The sequence below is a fragment of the Nematolebias whitei genome, chromosome 21 (assembly GCF_014905685.2).
Source record: "Nematolebias whitei isolate Nwh7 chromosome 21, NemWhi1, whole genome shotgun sequence".
Taxonomy (NCBI): domain Eukaryota; kingdom Metazoa; phylum Chordata; class Actinopteri; order Cyprinodontiformes; family Rivulidae; genus Nematolebias; species Nematolebias whitei.
The window spans coordinates 25,557,114-25,578,317 of NC_056518.1; the positions used below are offsets into that span (position 1 = coordinate 25,557,114).

Genomic DNA, 21,204 nt, shown 5'->3' on the forward strand with positions numbered 1-21,204 from the left:
TGCGATACAATATGAAAAGATGTGATACGATAAGATGTGATATGATAAGATGCAATACAATATGATTAGATAGAACTTTATTTGTCCAGCAGGAAATTGTTGTGCCTGAGTTTCAGTATAAAGGAACATACACAAGAAATCACACAAGATATAAAAAATAACAGATAATATAAAAATACCAACAATTAAGTTCTAAAATAGGTCGGGTACAAACAGAAACAATAAAATATGTATTGTAGTGCAGGATTAGTTTTATTGTCCTATGTATAGAAAAGGGAAGGAGTTGAAAATTTGATGGCCACAGGGAGGAAGGACTTCCTGTGGCGTTCTGTGGAGCAACTTTTTATAAAACTTTCACCTACAGTGGTTGGTGATAATGTGTGTGTTACTTTGACTGTATTTAGAGTTAGCAAAATGTCTCATGAACTACCGGTCAGGTTATAATGAAACTCAGAAAGTAATTATTGGATGAGCATCTGCCGTTGGTTAACTTTTGGAGTCAGTCCAATTCAAGATGGTTGTCACAGCCAACTGATTATAGAGAACATACAAATGACCAAGTCAATCAATTTCACAGATATTAAGCTATAACTTGGTGTGGTACTAACTGAGAAACATCCTGAACGTATACTTTGAACGCTAATGCGTATCTCACAAGAGCACGAGTAAGACTGCACAAAATATCCTATTTTCTTCTACTGAATAAATCAATAAGAGCGAGAGCTGGGCTTTGAGTTTTTATTTAAATGTATGTGGTTTTCTGTGGTCATATTTAAAGCCTCTTTTAAACAAGATGTTAAAAGTTAAACCATAACATCTTTAACTCCACCCCTTCCCATCATAAGATCTTAGTTTAAAACTCTGGGGTAAAAAGCAGCAGTCAATTAGCATTTATGAAAATAAAAAATAACTATAATATAAGTAATGGTTTTGCATCCTGCTCAGTCTTCTTCTCTCTTCTCCTCAACATTATGCTCAATAATCCAGGTTAAAAAAATCCAAGAAAGAGGTGTTGTTGAGATGTTTTGTTCTTCATCCAAAGGACTTCACCAGTCCAAGGAGCCACAAACAAACTCAGTTCTACAAGCAGCACACTTGCATAGTGGGCCAACCAGTTTGATGGTAATAAGATGGTTTCTGGGGCTTGCCCTCTCCCCCGTCGAGTCCTCTGAGGCAGCCATAGCAAAAGTGTTTTAAAACCTCAAAGTTCATGCTCAATAATCCAAGCAAAATGACTGATGAAGTCCTTTGGATGAAGGACGAAATGTCTAAAAAATATATATATATGTTCTGATGACCTAACTGAACTTTGTGGTATTCATAAAAATGAACACACACACACTATTAATCCCTCTAATTTACTCTACATGAGCTGTGTGTGTGCAGATTATGTTTTTGGCAAACTGAAATGTGATTCGTTCAACCTGTAATTTACACAGGTTAGTCTAATTGTTTAACGAGGACTCGTTTTCATCAGAGACCTGATTTAGACAGACAACATATAAAGTACAGACAACATTAATTCAACAAAAAAACAATTAAAATCAAACAAAAGTAGTTACAAAAACAGTCAAGGTGCCACATAAAACAAAGTAAAATACAAAACTTAAGAGACAATGATTCTTTTTCTAGATGTCCAGTGAGAAAGTCACAGATTAGTTTATGAGCCAGTGTAAAAGAAGAAAACATCCTGTCCATCCTGTGAGAGCAGCTTAAAGCCTAAACATAAATAAAAAAAAAGGAAAGTGTCCCATTTAAAACCACAAAACTGAATTGTTAAGGAATAACCAGTAAGCTGTTTAGATTAATAAAAGGTCAAAACAGAGGAGATTTATTTCTATGCAACTAAATTAGAGTTGAGAAAAGCAGTTGTTTTTTTTTGTTTTTTAATACATTAATTTACAATAAACCATTAAAATGGAATAAATTTCTTCAGTTTTCAGAGACCTTTCATCACTGGAAGAAATAAAACTGCTAAGAAAATCTGACAGGAGGCTGATGATGTTCGCTGACATCAGCATAGAACTTCTTTAATTTGGACTTCATGTGATGCTTCAAACACAATTCTCATGGTTAGGGGAGAAAAAAAAAAAAAAAAAAAAGTTTAAACAAAATGTGTTTGTTATCCTTTACCTCCATCTTGTGGCAGCTTGTATCATACTAATGTATTTCATTTTTCAATAATCTCAATCAATTTAAATATTTTTTTTATGCTTAAGTGTCAGATATGATATCAAGCTGTGTAACTCACAGCTTGAGTACGGATGCATTATTGATCTTTGGTTTACAGGCTATTAATTTTAGAGGAATTACATTAATTTGAGGTGTCTGCACACACTTTCACCCAAATTTTACAAACTTTACTTATATTTATTTCACTTAACTGGCAGACTCATGAGAGAAAAGCTAAATAAAACAAAATGTAAATATAAATGTATCCCTGAATGTGCATATCTCAGCTCAGTCTGAGCCACATGTTGCTGTTTCAGATTCAAATTTTTGCATTTATTTTAGTATTTTAAGGTGTTTTTTTTTATTTTTTTATTGCTACCAAAAGGAGGTTTTAAATCCACAGATCTGCATCTGAGACAAAAAATAAAATAAAAATCAGATTACAGAAGGAAGAGAGGAAATACATTTCTAAGGAAGGCATGCGATGAAAAGCCGAGATGCAAAAGAGAAGTAAAGAGAGCAGAAAGGGAGAACCAGCAGACAGAAAGAGAGCCGAGTCAGTCCCCACAGATCTAATTACAACTTTATCATAAAGCCTGGTTCAAGGCCTCATTAAAAAAAAAGGTTTTTCCTTTTTCCTCTGATATTTTCCCAGTGACTACAGATAAAACACGCTGCTTCTACATTTCCATCCCATGCTGCCATCTAGTGAGTATCAAGAATTTCAAACAGCTGAATAAATCTGACACTGACAGGGGAAAGATGACATTTGACATTCTTTTCACATTTGTTTGTGTGCAGCTGTTTCACGCACTGTTTTAGTTTTGTCTGTTATCAGTGAAGACAAACTCGGCTGTGGGTGATTTGTGACAATCTTCTGTCTTCCTTAGATCGATAACTTACTGACATTTTATGAGCCCTGAGTTTTGTTGAGACTCTATAAAAATGAGTTTAGTTCATTTGAATGTTAATAAAACTAAACTCATCTTGTGCTGAGAAGGGATGAAGTAGCCATTTGGTCAAACATTGTAAATTTTGTACATGACTCGTGCAATATTTAGATGATAGGTCTGCAACCTGCAGCTCTGGAGTCACATGGCTCTTAGTTCGTCCACAGCAGCTTCAAGCTTTGACCAAAACTAACATAAAATTTTATTTTATAGGATGTTATACCCACAACAAAAATTACTAGTTTTAGCAGTTTTCCTGTCATTTCCTTTGCAAATATGTGGATACTAGTACTAATAGACAGAGTAAATTATACTCACTTTAACGTTATGCTTTATTTCTTCAAAGGAGGATACTCAATTTCTCCCCAATAAAAAAATACAAAATCACATGCCTGCACAGTTCATTGTTTTAGTTTTAAAAATAGCAACAACAACAAAAAAAAAATATATATATATATATATATATATATATATATATATATATAGTTGCAACCTGTCCAGGGTGTCCCCTGCCTCTTGCACAGTGACCTGCTGGACATGGGCACAAATGACCCCCGTGACTCGAAAAGGAAGATGTGGGTAATGATGGATGGATGGTATTCAGTCTTTTCTTTTGTCTCAAAATATAAAAAATCAATAAATGTTAACAATCATTGGATGTTTTTATTCTTATAATTTCATGCCTACTGGCCAGAAAAACCCCTACTAATAATCTTAAACTGGCCCATGGGCCACCAGTTGATAATGACAACTGTAGCAGATTTTGTGACTCTGGACACATTTAATTTAGTGAACGAATGGGCAGAAATGGCTCTTTTGATCGTAAAGGTTGCACACCCCTGAATTAGATCTTACAAAACGTTCCAGTTAGGTAAAAGTGTCTATTAATGTTGTTCAGCTTGAGTCAGTTTGACTTCAAAGGTTATTCAGTTGAAGATAAACTTTTTTTTTCCTGAAAGTTTCATAAAAATACATCCAGTGGTTCATGAGATATTTTGCCAACAGTTTACTATTAATGGCTAAATTTAAAAATTAGATCTTGTGTGACCAGTTCGTCCATGGAGTATTTGTTGGGAATAAGTCTCAGCAACTACCACCAGATCTAAGCTCGATATTTGTAAAACTGACCAAGTTGTGACCATTTTAGTGTGTCGGCTAAGGTCCGTTGGCTGAGGCAGCCATCTTGAATCATTTTAGGCGTACATACAACGACTGCTTTAAAAAAAAAAGTTTAATTAAATGTCCATCTGTTCGTTAATGCTGCAGACATGCAAGCACACTCACACACACGGGCACAAACAGCACTGTGCCTTCAGTGGCAGGCAATAATTAATTACTCCAATTTTTATGCCTTGTAAACTTTTTTTATATTAATGCCCCTAATGACTAATTATGATCGCTGAAACAAAAAAAAAGCCACCCATCCATTTTGAGAGGGCCTCCTGATTGATGACCTGTTGTCACAGCTGGTAAAACACAGGTGCAATCAATTAAACTAATTACGCCGCCATTGATTAGCCTCTGTGCGTGCACGCTCATTTCATCTGAATGCACTGATGGCTGAGTGGCACAGAGCTGCTGAGGTTAACTCTGTCACCTCTCTGGCTTTCTGTGAAGGAGTTTGAATGTTTCATACCTGGCAAATAAAAAAAAATTGCAATGAAGCTCTGATTCCACTTTTTTATTGCACATGTTCAAGAACTAATGTCCTTGTCAGCATTTAACTTCAGTATAGATAACCATATTTCTATACAAACCAACAAAACAAAGAGTGCTATGTCACTGTCAGGCCCGACTCTCCTCCACCTGTGTTGCTCCAGCTCCCTCAGAGGCAGCATCCCTCACATGGTGATGCAGACTTTGCTCGCTGCATCTCTGATTCACCTGATCACGTTGATGAAAAGTTCTCTGTTGACAGCTGTTGCAGATTTGGTTTCCAACACGTTTCAGTTTTGCTGCCCTGAGGTATTTGCCTGCGAGGCAAATCAGAAAAGCAGCAAAACAAGCCAGGAGGATGACGGCTATCTGCAGGCTCAAGACATGAGCGGAAAGATTTTGAACCTTGACGAGATACTGGACCACAGCCGTCCTGTGTTCTCTGCCTTTCACGGTTTCTACTGTCTCGCAGGTGTAAAGGCCGGCATCCGAAGAGGAGGGACAGATGATGAGACCCTGGCTGAGCAGACGGTGTCGGGGACCAGGATGGAGGATGATACCAGAGAGGCGCCAGCTGACAGGAAGGTTGGTGTCAGGAGTGCATGGGAGGAACTGTGCAATACGAGGAGCAAGGTGAACTGTGGTGACATTATTCTCCCCTGCAGAAGGAGACGGACACAACATGATCTTATAACGCTGCACATCTCAACTAATAAATGTATTCATACAACACCAGAAAGAGTACATACTAATATACAGTATTTGTATGGCTGTAGACAGTGACCCTGTGAGTTCTCTCTACATCTAACATGATCAATTTCAGTTCTCTGTTCCAGATACTTGGATAAGTTATTGGGGTGAAACCAACAGCAATAAGTGAGTTTAAGTCATTTTTATCCGATATAATCTAGTTGGTTTGTGTAAAAAAAATAAAAATAAAAATAAAATATTAATTAAATAAACCCTGAGTCTTCTTCACACAGTGAGTTAGTCATGGTAGCTGATTCCAAATTCACACTCTTATACTTGTAATTTCTTATGTATTATCTTTAATCAAACTTCTTTTGCATACTTTGTGCCATTTTAGCTATTGATTTTAACAATCAGCTCAATCAAAAATGGTGTGTTGTGATTTTTATTTGTAAACATATACCTTTTTTTATATACTGTATTGTTTTTTTTTTTGTTTTTTTTATATAATTTTCATTTTATTGTATTTTTTGCACTAATCGTGCTCCATACTTTTCTCTTCCTTCTTTTCTCATACTTTTACTGTACAGTGAGGTGAATAAATGATAAACTTCCCCACGTAAAAATCACTGTGACCGGTCACTGAGGAGCAGAACGAGCTTTTTGATATCATCAAGGTTTCACTGATATGATACCTTGATGATACTATGGGTGTGACACAGTGACGTGTCTTAGGGAGTACTTGACTCAGATTCCCTCCTTCTGACTGCAGCTGAGTACTGATGACAGCCAAACAGGGAAGGAGGAACTGAGGGCTGCGCTGAGTGGTTCTACAAAACTAACTTTTTCAGTTCAGGAAGTCGGAACAGTCAGCGGTTCAGAAAGGAGAAGACATTGACAAGTGTGACCATGTAAATGCATTGATCTTCTGTGAACGCTGGCTGTTTTCCAAAGCTTTGTAAATAAATCTGATGAACTACACTTTGGGTCTGATTTGGAAATCTCCTTTTTTTTTCCATGACAAACGTTCAAACAAACATTGAAATCTCTTGAGTTTCTCCAAAAACATGATTCTCTGAAACTTAATTTGGCATATCTGACAAAGTTAAGTCAGGTCCTCCGGATGGATTCATTGATACAGTGACTGAATCCGGCTACAGTGACAGTCATTCAGTGATGGGGGAAACTAAACAACCACTGGGCAAAAGAATTGTCACAGAACAGAAACATCATCAGGCCAGGACTCTGCGGTTTACACTCATCTCCAGACCAGTGGTCACTCCTTCAAGGATGAAGATGATCACATCCTTGATAGAGAGGAACAATGGTTTGAGAGAGGAGTGAAGGTGGCCATCTTTGTGAAGAGAAACCGTCCATCATTAAACAGGGGTGGAGGCCTCCATGTCCAAAGTCCCCCTCTCACAATGCTGTTATTGCTGGTATCACTCAGTCCTCTGTGAATAGCAAGCATCCATCAAGGCACTAACATCCAGTCGTTAGGCTGATGGTCCTCCTTTATCATGTGAACAGCTAGTTTTGGCTGTCACCAGCAAACTGGTTGATCCACTATGCCATGTGCTATTTATAGACTGAGTTTATTGCAGCTCCTCAGACTGACCAAGTCTTTTGGCTAAAAGATGAAACATTTCAACTTTTTTTAAACCGTCCAGAAGACCCGACTTAACTTTGTTAGATGTTTCTACTTGGATTACTGAGCATGCATCAGGTTAATTTGACATACTTGTCTGTTTGTCTTCGTATGCTTCATTCGTTCTTCAGCAAATTTCAGATAAATTATTCAGCATTTACTTGGTGTGGAATTTCTCTGGTTTTATGTATTCTCCTATTAGACAATGCACAATATATTAGAGTAGTTTTCTCTTGTTTTGCAAGATGGCACAATATGAATGACTTGACTTCAGCAGAAACTGAAACTCTATATTCTACTTACACTCTGCGTTTGGACATGCATTGGTGTTTCCTTCCATGAGATCTTGAATCCTGCACAAACAAAACACTACATTTTTTGTTTGTTTTGAAGCATTACACATCCAAAACCTGTTTTAGTTTGTTCTTACATGAATAATTTTGATGCTCCAACAACAGTATCGCATCGCCTTCTGTTGACGTCCCAACCACAGTACGGGTCTCTGGCGAGAAGGCAGTCTTCACACGACGTGTAGCGGCCACAACCCCTCACATTGACTTGTACGACAGTGTTTCTGGCACCACTGTACAGCTGCCCCTAAATGGTTGACACGTTTTTTTTTTTTTTTAAATATGTATGACTATTTAAATATTTGGACAACATGCAAATCTTACTGTTCTGGAAAAGAGCTGAAGAAAGTCAATAAACTGAGCGTCCTGAAACAGCTGGAGCTCCTCGATGATCCGTCCTTCTTCACCACCAAACCTCACCGCCTTCTGCAGCCAACCAGAGTCTAAAGAAGAGACGAGTGAGTCCAACAGCCATGCATTTGGCTCGTCTTGCTCAAATAGTCAAGTAGAGGCATGCAGTTATATACTTGTGCCAATAAAGATGACATGGTGTTGTTGTCCATCTAGAGATGTTACTTGATCCACAACAACTTTGGTAAACTGTGTTGAAGCCTGGACCAGCAAGGGTTTGCCAGTGATGGGTGTGACCACCCCTTCCATCAGAGGATGGCTCTTTACAAACAGCAAGGTTGTATCTGACAGGTTCAGAGATGTCATCACACCACTGGCCCGCATTTCATCATCAATGCACTAAGATCACAATCAAAAACAGCTTAGTTGTCCGTTTTGAATATTAAAACTTAATTATCTTTGGTGTGATGCGTACCGAACCAGGGTATGGATAAGGCTCCACTCCTGTGTACGTGTCCCAGCTCCCAGTGTCGCTCTCGGTCAGAAATGTGCCTCTGAACACTTGTCTGATGTCTGACAGTCTGTATGCACAGACAGCAGACTGGATGCAAGCACTGGAGGGCTCCCTGCAAAATATGTGCTCTCATTTTTTATTTTCTTTAATCCAAAGTTTGGTGATGGTGTAAGTGAGAGATTACACTTTTTTTTTTTACATAAATTTAGAACAAAACAATTTTTAGGAAATGTTTAATCTAAAATTCCAAGTTAAAGAATTAGTATAGATTATTAGGCAAAGTTAGGCACATTAACAAACTAATATGCATCAATAGAGCAATCTATGTTCTGGAAATGCAACTATTGCCTTAACTTGATGTTATGGGCGGGACAAAATAAAGTTTACAAACAGATAGACAGAGACATAATATGTCCCGCCTTCGACAGACATAGAATTGAAAGTTAGCAATGTCCTCACTGTGGATATTGCAAATTTGCAAACCCTGAAATATATGCACACAGAATAAAATCCTGACCGACAAAACATTAATATTATGATTCTTTATATTAATAATCTGTTCTGGGTGATTTGACTGCAAGTGGTCATTTCTAGAGATGGGATGTTTGCAAAAGATCCGGATTGTTTGACCGGCTCTGTGCAACGAACGATAAGAATCAAGTTGCAGACAATAGAGCCATCAATAGATTTTTTTTTTCCCCTACGTGGATTTTCTTCATGTTTTCCTCCTCAAATGCAGAGACAAATATTCCTCTTTCACTTTTTCACTGAGACAAAGAACAGGCAAAGGGGCAGAGTGCAGCAGCTCATGGCGGGGGGGCGTTCGCTTGACAAAACATTTGACACGACCCAGATGACGAATGTGATTACGTCATTGTTTTTCAAAATTGAACGACTATGAAGCAAATAGATCATCAAGATCTGTCCCTTCAAAGAGCCATGTATCCATCTCTAGTCAGCTCTGACATGTTTGTTCTCATTTGGTAAATGTTGTACCCAGAAACCTTTAGCAGTTGGATGTTGATTACCTGGATTTTAATTTTAATAAACGTATTCTCAAGGATGACTGTTTAAATACCTTCTATTAGATGGTAGCTGAGTATACCTTTTTTAATTCCATGATGTTCTTTCTGCTGCTTGTGGGAGGTCAGTTTGTTGATGGTGCTTTAGACAGTTTTTTTGTAGACCCCCTTTTTTTTAACCACTATCAAACAAATAGCTAAGAAAGTGTTTTGTTTGTTTGTTTGTTTTTTTACCGGCAGGTCTGAACAGTTCTTCAATGACTTACGGGTTGGAGGTGAATGTGGCGTAGAAGACGCTGTCAGTCCAGTTGGTTTTATCTTTGAGGAAATAAACATCCTGGACCAGAGCTGGTGAACCAGCATCTCCAAATGGACAGTCCAACCGGGCTTTCAAAAAAGAAGTCCACTTTTGCTGCAATGTTCTCAGTCCTCCCAAGTCGCTCTAAGTCAACACACATTAGACTTTAAGAGGGATTGTTCACTGAAAACTTAAAAGTAACGTGATGATTTTATGTTTCAGACCTTGCACACACGAGCAATTCTTGAAACGCGAACGTTGCTTCGAAGTTCCTCAACGGCATTCTCAGTGAAGAACAAGAACACGTTGTCGTCCTCGTTGTTTTCTGAGTATTTGCTCACTTCAGTAATGACAATTGAAATCATGGTGGGTTCTGAGTGCGAAACATTTCAAATGTTGCGTTACAGTTGACAATATCTTTTCAGAAAAGAAGTATTTATTTGAATTAACATTTGTTGTTGGAGGATTTCGCCATCTTACCTTTGAGCCAGGAAAGTTTGGTTTCGGTCTTGATGGGGTTCGGCCCATGTCTCTGGAACACCATTTCTGTTCCCAGGAAGTTTGAAGATGTGGCAGAGAATAATGTGTTTCCTGTTGAGTTCAGATAAAACAGTTTTTCATTTTCTGAAACGTTTCTCTCAAATGGAGATTTAACTGAGGAATAAAGTAGTTTTACATTTATAAAAATACAAATAAACAAATACTTTATTTATTTATTTCTATAGCACCTTCCAACAACGCCTTGCATTGACCAAGGTGCTTCACAAGACAAAACAAGATTTAAAACAGGACACAATACATCAGTGCAAATTAAAAAACACAGCGAGAATAAAAGAAGGTAAAAGAGATAAAATAAAAAAATAAAAAAATAAATAAGAAGTAAGAAGAAATAAGAAGCTTGTAGTTTTTTTTAACATGTATATTCATTTTCCAGAAGCATTTATCAGTGTATTTTTTTTTAAGTTTTCATGAATGATGAGTGGAACAAAAGACAAGAATAAACTGGGGAAATCTCTGAAACAGCTATGGCGTCTTTTTGTGTTTGTTCTTGTGAAAACACAATAAAACATTCTATTGGATGGTAATTTAGTTCATATTGATAAAAAATAATCTAATTAGCCATAAATTAAATGTTTCCAAGTTTTCAATTTACCGTAGAGGAATCCAACTAAACAGTCCAAACCACTTATAATAGATTAAAATGTTGAGTTATATGTCATGGGAACTTGTAGAAATGACAAATTATTGTTTGTTTTACCCACCATCCATAAATGAGGCAAATTCTTGGTAGGGGTCAAAGGGAACTTTTCCTCTGCCGTCTTGTGGTGTTTTTTCAAAAAATAGTTTTCCATCTGTGAAATTCTGTTTAAGGAAGTGAAACAGTTTAGAAACAATACTAATTTATACTAAACATTCTGTAGTTTCAATTTAATTCACTAAATATTACATTATTTCCTTATTTTCCCAAAATTGGCCAGTTTTGGTATCACAACCTTGCAAATATCTTTACATGATATTTCAAAAATACAAATCCATTTGTATTACTGTGGATGACTGACCATGTAGGTGCAGGCGGGGTTAAAAGCGTTCGTCCCACACACAAACATGTTGCCGTCCTCTGTCGAGTGCAGAATCCTGATGAAGTTTTCACATTCCTGGAAGAATAAAAAAACAACATTGAAATAAATGTAAATGAAATATGTTTGAATGTAAAAAACCTCACCGACTGTCGGCGTTAATGCACTTGTACTTACTTCACTACTCTTGCCCTTCATCTGACAGAGAGCCTTTTCTGCAGAACTGACAGCCCACGTCTCCTGACAGACCAAATAAAAGATGAGGACTCGCACTGCCTTGCGTTTGCAATGATTGCAGGAACGCATTTTGCGTTTAATGTGTTCAAAACCAAATATGTTACATTAGTCCACCCAAACAGTGGCCTCACCTCACTCGTCTCCTTCGTGATGTCATCCAAACTGAGCGCGATAACTTTCCCCCTGGCTCCGAGTATTAGCTGACCGATGTCATCTCTGACCATCAGAGAGCTCAAACTGTCAAAGTCAAACTCTTTGAACTGTTTCAAGTTCACATCTGAGGGAAATAAATGAACAGGATCGTTTACAGAAACACACATTTTGATTTAGTTTCTCCACTCGTGTAAGCCCCCTAATGCAAAATGTTCTGTATCTAATGTTTGTGAAATACTGCCCTATAGAGTAGGGAAGTCTGTACTTTTTGTTTGGTGTCAGTTCTTTTTTTGTTTTTGTAATATACCATGCCATACCATACCAGCTTTATTTATATAGCACTTTAAACACCCACAAGACCAAAGTGCTGTACGCATAATGAAACAATCATACAGTCAGACAGTAAAAAATGATTAAAATTATTAAAAGTCAACATTTCAGATGGTGTCAAAGGTGAGGGAGAAGAGATGGGTTTTAAGAAGGGATTAAAGTTAGTCAATTAGTTATATATATATATATATATATATATATATATATATATATATTTTTTTTTTTTAAATATAACCAAAAGGGAGCACAGGTACAGCGTAAAGAGGAGGGGGCCTAAGACTGAGCCCTGCGGAACCCCACACACGAGAGGAGCAGAGGAGGACACGTGGTCACCAAGACAAACACATAAACTACGCTTGGCTAAGTAGGCTCTAGACCAGTCCAGTGCTGACACTGTTGACATATAGGCTACTAAATAATAAATCAATTTGTTGTTAGAAACACAAGCACTAAATTATTCTTAGTAAAACCGGGGAAAAGTGTTACAAGTAACTGACTTGAAAACATTTTGATGACAGAATATTTTGTTTAGGGGAGTAAAACGGCTCATTCGGAGCCTGCTGGAGATCCGTTGAAGAGTAAAATAACTGCAAGCGAACTTTGTTCTGTGAAAGCTTTCATCATAGTCCAGACGATAGTTTTTAAACCAAAAAAAAAAAACAACAAAACCTCTGAAAATACGTAACTGTGCCCCAATAGTCGTTTCTATTTTACTCTGTTTACTTTGACCAAACACCAGCTTTTTAAAATAGATTTTTGTAGACAGGTTGGGTATAAATACATTATAAGCTGTAGTATTTTTGGTGATTCTGCACTAGATCATTCTTGATACCATCAATCCACCTGCCTCACCTGAGAAGGAGACGCTCTTGCGGGGTTTCTTGCTTTCTGAAAGGCCTTCGATGTCAATGAGAAGAGTATACAATAACACCATCAGAAGTGTTTTCATGACCTGTGAAACGTGAAACAAAATAAAAAATCGTTTTTCTTTATTGGTTTTTGTTAGTTTTAATAACAACACAGTAAATGTGGTGCTTTCTCTGTATAACCTTACTTTTCAAAAAGCTTAATTTTGCTAATGTTTCTCTTGCTACCTTTTTAATTACTGCATGCTTGTTAGAGTATTTGACAGCTATATAATGTACTGGAGTACTACAATATTTGTGAGATATATTGCACTCCTTTGTTTAAACTATTTCCTTTGATTGAGGGAATTGAACAAATGTCTAATGAAAAATATTTTAATTAAAGCTGCATTCCTTCATAAAAAAAAAAAAACATCCTCTCCATTCAGCACCAGCGGTTGTGCAGATTTTGCCTCACAGTTTTTCCAAATAGAGCAAAGTGATAAAAGACACAAGTTTTAAATTGGGTAAAACATTCAGATATGCAACCAGCATTAACTTTTGCTCCAGATTTTCCCAACAGAGCACTTCAGACCCAGGCTGCAGGTTTACTTGTGGTTCCTAGAGATTTTAAAAGTAGAACTATAGGCAGAGCGTTCAGCTATCAGGCAGAAATGTAGTTTTTCTCTGAGGCTGACAATCTGTCTACTTTTAAGACATGACTTAAAGACTTTATATATATATATATATATATATATATATATATATATATATATATATATATATATATATATATAGTTAAGATTGCCACGGGTTTCCTAAGTTATCCCTTAGTTATGTTGCTATAGTCTTAGACTGCTGAAATACAAGCTGACCACATTTCTACACACTGATTTATTTTTATTTCTACTCTTCATGGTTGTATTTGGCTGCAAATAACCTGTTTTCTTCATTTTTTGTTCTTTCTACACCTTCAACTTTGGAAATGTCACAACACTGTGTATGTGAGTACTGTATTGTATTATATTTGCATTTATAGACAATAATTGAATTTGAAGTGCCAAACTTTGTAATTTGCTTGTTTCTACTGTTTAAAAAGGTGCTGCTCATATGAGTATCCAGATGTTCAATTTGTCTATCTTTTAGAAGTTTCTTTTGAAAGTTAAAGTAGTTTTGAAAGAGTGGTAAAGGCTGCACTGAAGACTGTTGGATCCACCAACATCTACACCTCCAGATGCAGGAAAAGGGTCACCTGCATCATGAAGTACACCACACACCCAGCACACACATTTTTGTCTCGCTCCCCTCAGGCAGGAGGTTAAGGAGCATTAAGTGTAGAACCACTAGATGGAGGAACAGCTTCTACCCTGAAGCTGTTAGACTCATAAATCCCTAATCAGGAAAATCACTTAATGACGCTTTATCTGTGCTGCTGATTATTGATGTTGCTGATGTATTACTCATAGCTGTTGTATTCATAACAGACTCCTGTTCAGAATGCTGTTTAATAATATATTATACTATTGGTGAGTTATTTGGATGGATTGGCCCATGTCTGATATTTAACTTTATCGCTAAGATCGGTCGATACCATGCCGATAATATTGTGCATCCCTTATATAATTTTTGTTTGGTGTATATCTTAGATCTTTGTATACTGTTTCATTTCATAGTGTATATTATTGCTATTTTTTAGCGTAACTGGCACCTTGAGTACACAATTTCGTTCCACCTCATGTACCACATGTGATGTGACAAGTCACCTTAAACCTTAAAAAGGTATTGATTTTGATAAACTACACAAATATTATGTGTAAGTCTTTGTTTCCTCTCCATCTTTATGATTCCTGTATATTTGACCAAATAAAACATTTAAATCTTATTTTTTTTCAAGCTAACAAACCATTGGATGACAATATGGAAGCGTTTTAAGCCCCGCCCCTCAGCCTATCACGCTGCGGCTCTTTTGACAGGCTCTGCCGATGACGTAGAAATATGTCATTGGCCGCTGCTGTTGGTTAATGGGGCGTTGATTTCCGGTGTTAAATGTTTGTATTTTCAGGTTCGTGTATGTGTGCGCGCGTGAGAGTTTCTAGCGTGTTTGTGTGTGTGTGTGGATGTGTGTGTAAACGTGCTCAGCTCGGATACTGTCACAGCTTTGCACCGGAGGCAGGCTCCGTGTTCCCTACATGCAAGTTTACCGTCGCGGCTCCACAACCTTTGCCCAGTGATGACCGAAAGCCCCGCGACCAAGTCGGCCAACGGGGAGCTGGTGGGTCAGCACGCGAAGAACGGACTGAGAACGGACAGAAACGGCTTCTTGAAGAGCCTCCACTGCTGCCACGAGTGGCCGCCCAAGAAGAATCACGGCCGGCAGCAGGACGAGGAAGAGGTGAGGCCCGGGGATGGACCGGGGAGGAGAGTGTTGTAGCCGGGGAAATGTCCTCTGCAGTGGACCCGGAACACGGTGCTGTTACCGCTCTCACCACCATTAACGTCGGTGTTTTTAGTTAAATTCGTCACGATAGCAACTAACCGAGCTATGCTCATAGTTTGCACACGAAGTTCCCAAGAGTCTCGCGCCAAACTCTATGTAAAAAACGTCTCGATTAAAATAGTTTAAACTTTTTTATATATATATTACAGTTTTCATAAAAGTTGACCACTAATTTCCATTTGTTAAATATTTATCTTTCCATCGGCGTAATGATCTTTGATTTTAGTTTACTTTATAAGTTGGATTTTTACTACATGCCTTCTCAGCAGTTTTAAAAGTGAGTTTGTTGAGGGCGGTTGCCACAAATCTGAATTGACATTGTGCTGAATTTTAATCCGGATTAGTGCATTGTGTGTGAGCCGAATTTAAGAAGAGGTCTTGTCAAACAATGAGACTTTACACAAGGAATCAATGATGAATAAACGTTTAACTCAAGTTGATTTAGTAAAAAAAAAACAAAAAAAAACACATTGCCAGTTCTTCTTGAAACGTACATTTTTCTACCTGTGAAATGTTAAATAAAGGTACTCAAGCTGTAAAATCTAACATAACAAATGTTATCCTGAACTATATAAATGGTACAGTTTAAAAGAGTTTACTCTTGTAGTTTTTTCCAGATTTATTAATATGAAAGTCTGAAATGTGGGTCCACATTAAATGTAAACAAAGCTCTATTATCTGCATACTTTACAAATCTGAGTGTAAATTTGTTCAAGTACATCAAAATTGTTGGACTTATCCACCCCAAATGGCTCGTCTTTGTTGTGATGATGGACCTATTTTTAGTCGCATCAGCTGTTTTGATAGGTAAACAAACACGTGTGCAGCCATTCTCAAAATTTGCTTACACTTTGTTTTATGTAGGAACACATTAACCGTCATTATAAGAAAACAATATTGCAATATTTTCTTACATTTCTTTTTCTGAGTACTCCATGATTTTGCATTGAGTACCTTTTTTAGATTTACGTATTGCATCATTTTCTAATAGTAAAAAAAAAAAAGTAAGTTTTTGTAAGTTGTGTTTATCACTCTGCTTTGAATCCAACCATGATTTGGATGTACTCTTATCCGTGTTGCAAACGTTTTCAAGTTTGCCAAAATTCTTTGTTCGTTCCAAACAGCATTCCATGTACTGGTAGCTTATTAGGTTTAATCAGAGCAACTGTTTACTTTAAAATACCTGCTGAGACTGTCTGCATTTTGTAACAGCTCTTTCCAAGAACACTAATTATTATTTTTTCCCTTGGGTGCACAGTGATTCAATTAGCAGGTCTCCTCAGACAACAAGTTGCTGCTCACATGGGGGTTTAGCCTCATGGGTTTGCTGTTGTGATGCACAACAACAAATGTTTTTTTTTAATCTGAATAACCTTTACCACCCTAAATGCTGGTGCCGTTTAGGGTGGAAAAATAATTATATTGCACAGTTAAACTATGAACAAACTGTTTTAATTAACACTTCGTGTGCTGCAACAGTCACGACTCCATAAACTCTAAACAAGAACCATTTGTAAAAAGTGCAATGACAGCATGATGTCTCAGCTACGAATGTGCTAATCATCAGCAGCACATCTGTCAGCAGCATTTATTGTATTTAAGAGTTAATTAATATGAAAGTTTAAAAACGCATTCCAATGGAAGTGCTGCCATTCATTACCCTCAGGGATCGCCTTTAGTGGATAAAAGAAGGCAACAGTTTAAAGAAAATGTTGCCTCTCAAAGATGCTTATTTGAATTAAATGGATACATGGATGGATAAACTTTATTGATGACATGGCTGAGAATTTCAGGAACATGCCTCTGACCATATTTATTTAATTATAATTGAAAATGAATAAATCTTGTTGTAATGAACAAAACATTAAGATAACAGACATGTGAGTTGCGTGCTATTTGTACTGACGGCGTGAGCTCTGTCTTTAGCGTTTTCGCTAGCGTGCCTGTATTGTGAGCTGCTAGCTTAGAGCTATGTCAGTGCAGGGGGGCAGTTCAGTTCGGTAGACGGGGTGGGGCACCCCGCTTGTATAATGGTAGGGGAAACACGGCAATAACAGCATTGTAAGAGGGGGACAGTTGAACACAGAGGCCTCCACCCCTGTTTAATGATGGACGGTTTCTTTTCACAAAGATGTGAACATCTTCATCCCTGAGTGACCGCTGGCCTGGAGATGAGTGTAGACCTCAGGGTCCTGGCCTGATGATGTTGATCTTCTGTGCTGGGCCATCCTTTTGGCCAGTGGCTGTTTAGTTTCCCTGATTTAAAACTGATCACATCCCTTTTGACACTGAACAACATACACAATATTATTCTGTTTGTGCCGGAGGACTGGATCTTTGGGATGAACCAGTCTTTGCCGTAATGTATTTTGGGGTTTAAAAGCCACTGGGACGTTGCGTTTAGAAAATAAACGTCTCGGTTTCTTTGAAACTCCCACAACATATGGAATGACCACTGGTCTGGGTTTGGGTTTCTTCTTTTCATCTGATGGCTGACTGGAGTCCTGTTTGGATTTCTTCTCTGCTTTCAGGAAGGCCCAGTTAAGATATCCACATTGCTTCAAGGCTAATCTTGTGTGGGATTTCTCCTTCTGCCTGGCTCCTCTGTGTTAGTGGGGACACTGTCGACGCCTGCAGGGCATGTCCATGCAAAGATCAATTTTTACGACCGCATACGCGTACTCTGTCGCACATTAAACTGCCCAGCGATGGACTGTTTTGTATGTGACACCAATCTATTAAATTCCCCTTCTTCATCCCTGTTCTGGTTTAGTTTAATGGCTTTTTGTTTTTTTTCCAAGAGGCAAGCGATCTCTTCCTCCTCGTCCCTTGATGCCATGACTGAAATTGTGAGAAATGAAGGATTTTGTCACGAGAGAATTAAAATCGGGTCCATCATGGATGCTGGAGGGTCTGGAGATTTTCTGGTGGGCTGGTCTGATGTGTGGGCTGCAGGGCCAGTGCTCCCTGTTTTTTTTTTTTGTTTGTTTGTTTTTTTAAGAACTTTTTATTAACAATATATTTACACAACAAAGTTCATGCTCATTCATCCAGGTACCAAATCCAATAATTCTCAGTCAGGTCATCTGGACAGTTTCTTCTTTGTAGAGATGTTTTGCCCTCTATCCGGAGGGCTTCATCAGTCAGAGGAGTTCCAAGTAAACTGTTTCCCCACCAAGCAGTACACTCCTTAAGTGGACTGACCAGTTTGCTGGAGATAAGATGGTTTCTGGGGGCCGTCCTGTCCCCCGTCGACTCCTCTCAGGCAGGCAGCCACAGCCAAAGTGGTTCAAGGCAACAAAGTTCATGCTCGATCATCCAGGTACCAAATCCAATAATGCTCAGTCAGTAAACATATTTACACAAAACACTGCTGCCGCTGAGCTGCCAGCTCTCGTTATTTATTTTTAAATTTTTTTAACGACCTGTCAATCAGTCCAGTAGGTGTGTCAGCAAATGACCAATCGGCAAACTCAATTTGTCCCGAAGGTAGACGCCCCTTGCCTGCAGAGCTGGTCTGCAGCCATTCAGGGTGGACGCTCGAGTATGAAGTCTCAACAGTCTACGGACAGAGCGCACAGTGTCAGCGCAGCTCAACATACGCCCGAGTCTGTGGGAGCCTTAACTTGTGCTCCAGAGGGTGATGGGAGTCACACAGACCAGTACTTGAGGTTTGACTCCCATCACCCTCTGGAGCACAAGTTAGGAGACCTTTGGAAACGGGCGGAGGCTCCCATGTTCATCTGTCACCATCTTATAATGCTGTTATTGCATCACTCAGCCCTCTGTGAATAGCAAGCAGAGCACTAATGGTCAATTGTTAGGCTGATGGTCCTCCTTTTGCATGTGAACAACTAGTTGTGGCTGTCAGCAGCAAACTGGTAGATCCACTATGAGAAGATGCTGCTAATAAGACTGAGTTTGTTGCAGCTCCGCAAACTGAAGAAGTCTTTTGGATAAAAGACGAAATGTTTCAACAAAGAAGGATCCGTCCAGGGTACCTGACTTAACCTTGTTAGATTCATCTCCTTGGATTATTGAGCATGTGTCAGGATAAAAACTCCGGTTGTTTATTTTTTTATTTAATATTTTGCCACCCTGGCTTTGTTTATTGGTTTGAAACTGAACTCCTGGTGACTAAACCTCAGCTGATTTTGAGTTTATTCACATGACGGGCTTGGTGTTTGTTAAAGTATGTCAAAAAGGCATGACTGGTCACATGTAGAGCCGAGGAGTGCAATGAAAACGCCTGCAGAGGAATGAGTTTGCCTTTCAGTCTGCTTTGGCTCGTGGAGGCTCTTGAGTGTGTTTAGATTCCCGTCCGCACAACCTGTTAGTTCTTTATTTGGAAGTCAAATCTAACCTCTCTGGGTTTTCCTGTATTACTGGTGCAGACTGGAACTGGAGGTGGATCTACTGTGTGTAGTCTTGTGTTGCTCACACATGCAGTTTAAGTAAATCACACCAAAATGTATTTATTTGAATAGTGTATAGACATAAATCACTAATTCTCAACTTTTTTAATGCAAGTGTTCAAACAAACTTAAACGTTATGTAAATGTAAGAAATATCCCTGGGCTGTCTTTGTATACGAGTCAGGATGTTTTCCTTTGTTTGTCAAAAAAACAAAACTCAAAACTATACACTCAGTTAAAATAAAATCTAATGTAAACACAATAATACCTTTTCATGAACGTATTTTAATGTGCGTTCAGATGGGCTCCTTGCAGTGAAATCATGACTCTTTTAATTAAAACAAGATTAAGACAGCTTAATATCATTGCTCTCATGTGGAAAGAGGTAATGGTTCTCTGATTATTGTAATGGAAAGAGCTATAAATATCAATATTAGGGATGATAAACAACAAAATGTTAACATAAATGTTTTAGTCATGTAACAACTTTACAAGGATTAATAAAACTGAATATTTCTTTGGATACAATGAGGAATAGAAACAGTGATCTGATCATCACAGTTGCTAAAATAAGTGTCTTATGGGATTAAGTACAGAATACGGTCTCTTGATTGTCTTCAAAGGATTTAGCTTTATTTTGTTTTGTGCAGGTCCATGCAACGTTTCATCATGGCAGCCTGTATAACCGACCGTTCATCGAATCGTTTGAGGAGACGCCCATGCTGGTGGCCGTTCTCACCTACATGGGTTACGGCATCCTCACCATCTTTGGCTACCTCCGTGACTTCCTCCGACACTGGAAGATCGAAAAGTGCCACATCGCCAGAGAAAAGGAGGAACAAAAGGTAGGAGAGGCTAAAACCCCCTTTCAAAACAAACACTCGAGTGCAGCTTTCACATTTTAGTGTTTTAGGTTTTGATGTAAGATGTATGTTCTTCTATTACTGTTGCTCCAGTTATCCACTGAGTTTCCTAAAGTTGAGTTGTTTCTAGATAAGACACATTAGGTGTTCAAAAGATGTCCAACAAGTTTTGGGAAGGTTTCTTTGATTGAATGTTCTAATAATGATTTGTTCGCAGAAAATTCTTTCCATAAATTTCAGAAAACAAGGTAGTACTTTTTTTTTTTTCCAACTTGTACATAATTTTTCACAAGCTTGTTACTTACAAATGAGAATATGTTGCATGTGATTGGACAGACAAAGCTACGGTGCTGTGCAAAATGTTTTTTAGAGATATGTTTTTGCTTTTTGCCATTTTGAGGTGAAAATTTAAGGATTTAAGGTGTTAGCAAAGACAATTAATTGGCCAGTGAAATGTGTTATTGTGACAGGCCAAATAATTATAACTAAGGGGATGTGTTTTACCAAAACAGGATGATGAAGATGTTATTTGCCACATGGGTTTAGTTTAAATAAAACAAACAATCATGATTACCGTATTTTTCGGACTATAAGGCACACCGGATTATAAGGTGCCATATCAATGAACGGGTCTGT

The 21,204-nt window shown here is 38.0% G+C and overlaps 2 protein-coding genes across 2 annotated transcripts in view; one reads left to right on the forward strand and one right to left on the reverse strand.

Annotated features, from left to right (window-relative positions):
* Nucleotides 1-4,907: 4,907 nt before the first annotated feature.
* Nucleotides 4,908-12,897, reverse strand: LOC119427200 (semaphorin-4E-like). Its single transcript, XM_037694780.1, has 14 exons — nucleotides 12,801-12,897; nucleotides 11,597-11,742; nucleotides 11,406-11,468; nucleotides 11,211-11,306; nucleotides 10,914-11,013; nucleotides 10,132-10,242; nucleotides 9,876-10,024; nucleotides 9,620-9,795; nucleotides 8,293-8,443; nucleotides 7,994-8,216; nucleotides 7,791-7,909; nucleotides 7,547-7,713; nucleotides 7,420-7,469; nucleotides 4,908-5,437 (listed from the first exon to the last, which is right to left on the reverse strand). Exons 1-14 carry the CDS (start codon nucleotides 12,895-12,897, stop codon nucleotides 4,908-4,910), a joined length of 2,178 nt encoding a protein of 725 aa, XP_037550708.1.
* A 1,925-nt stretch (nucleotides 12,898-14,822) lies between these two features.
* Nucleotides 14,823-21,204, forward strand: part of LOC119427762 (serine palmitoyltransferase 2) — a 22,985-nt gene continuing 16,603 nt past the window's right edge. Inside the window, exons 1-2 of the mRNA XM_037695400.1 lie at nucleotides 14,823-15,185; nucleotides 20,356-20,550. Coding sequence (XP_037551328.1) covers nucleotides 15,024-15,185; nucleotides 20,356-20,550 — 357 coding nt within the window. The 5' untranslated portion in view covers nucleotides 14,823-15,023. The remainder of the gene's footprint in view (nucleotides 15,186-20,355; nucleotides 20,551-21,204) is intronic.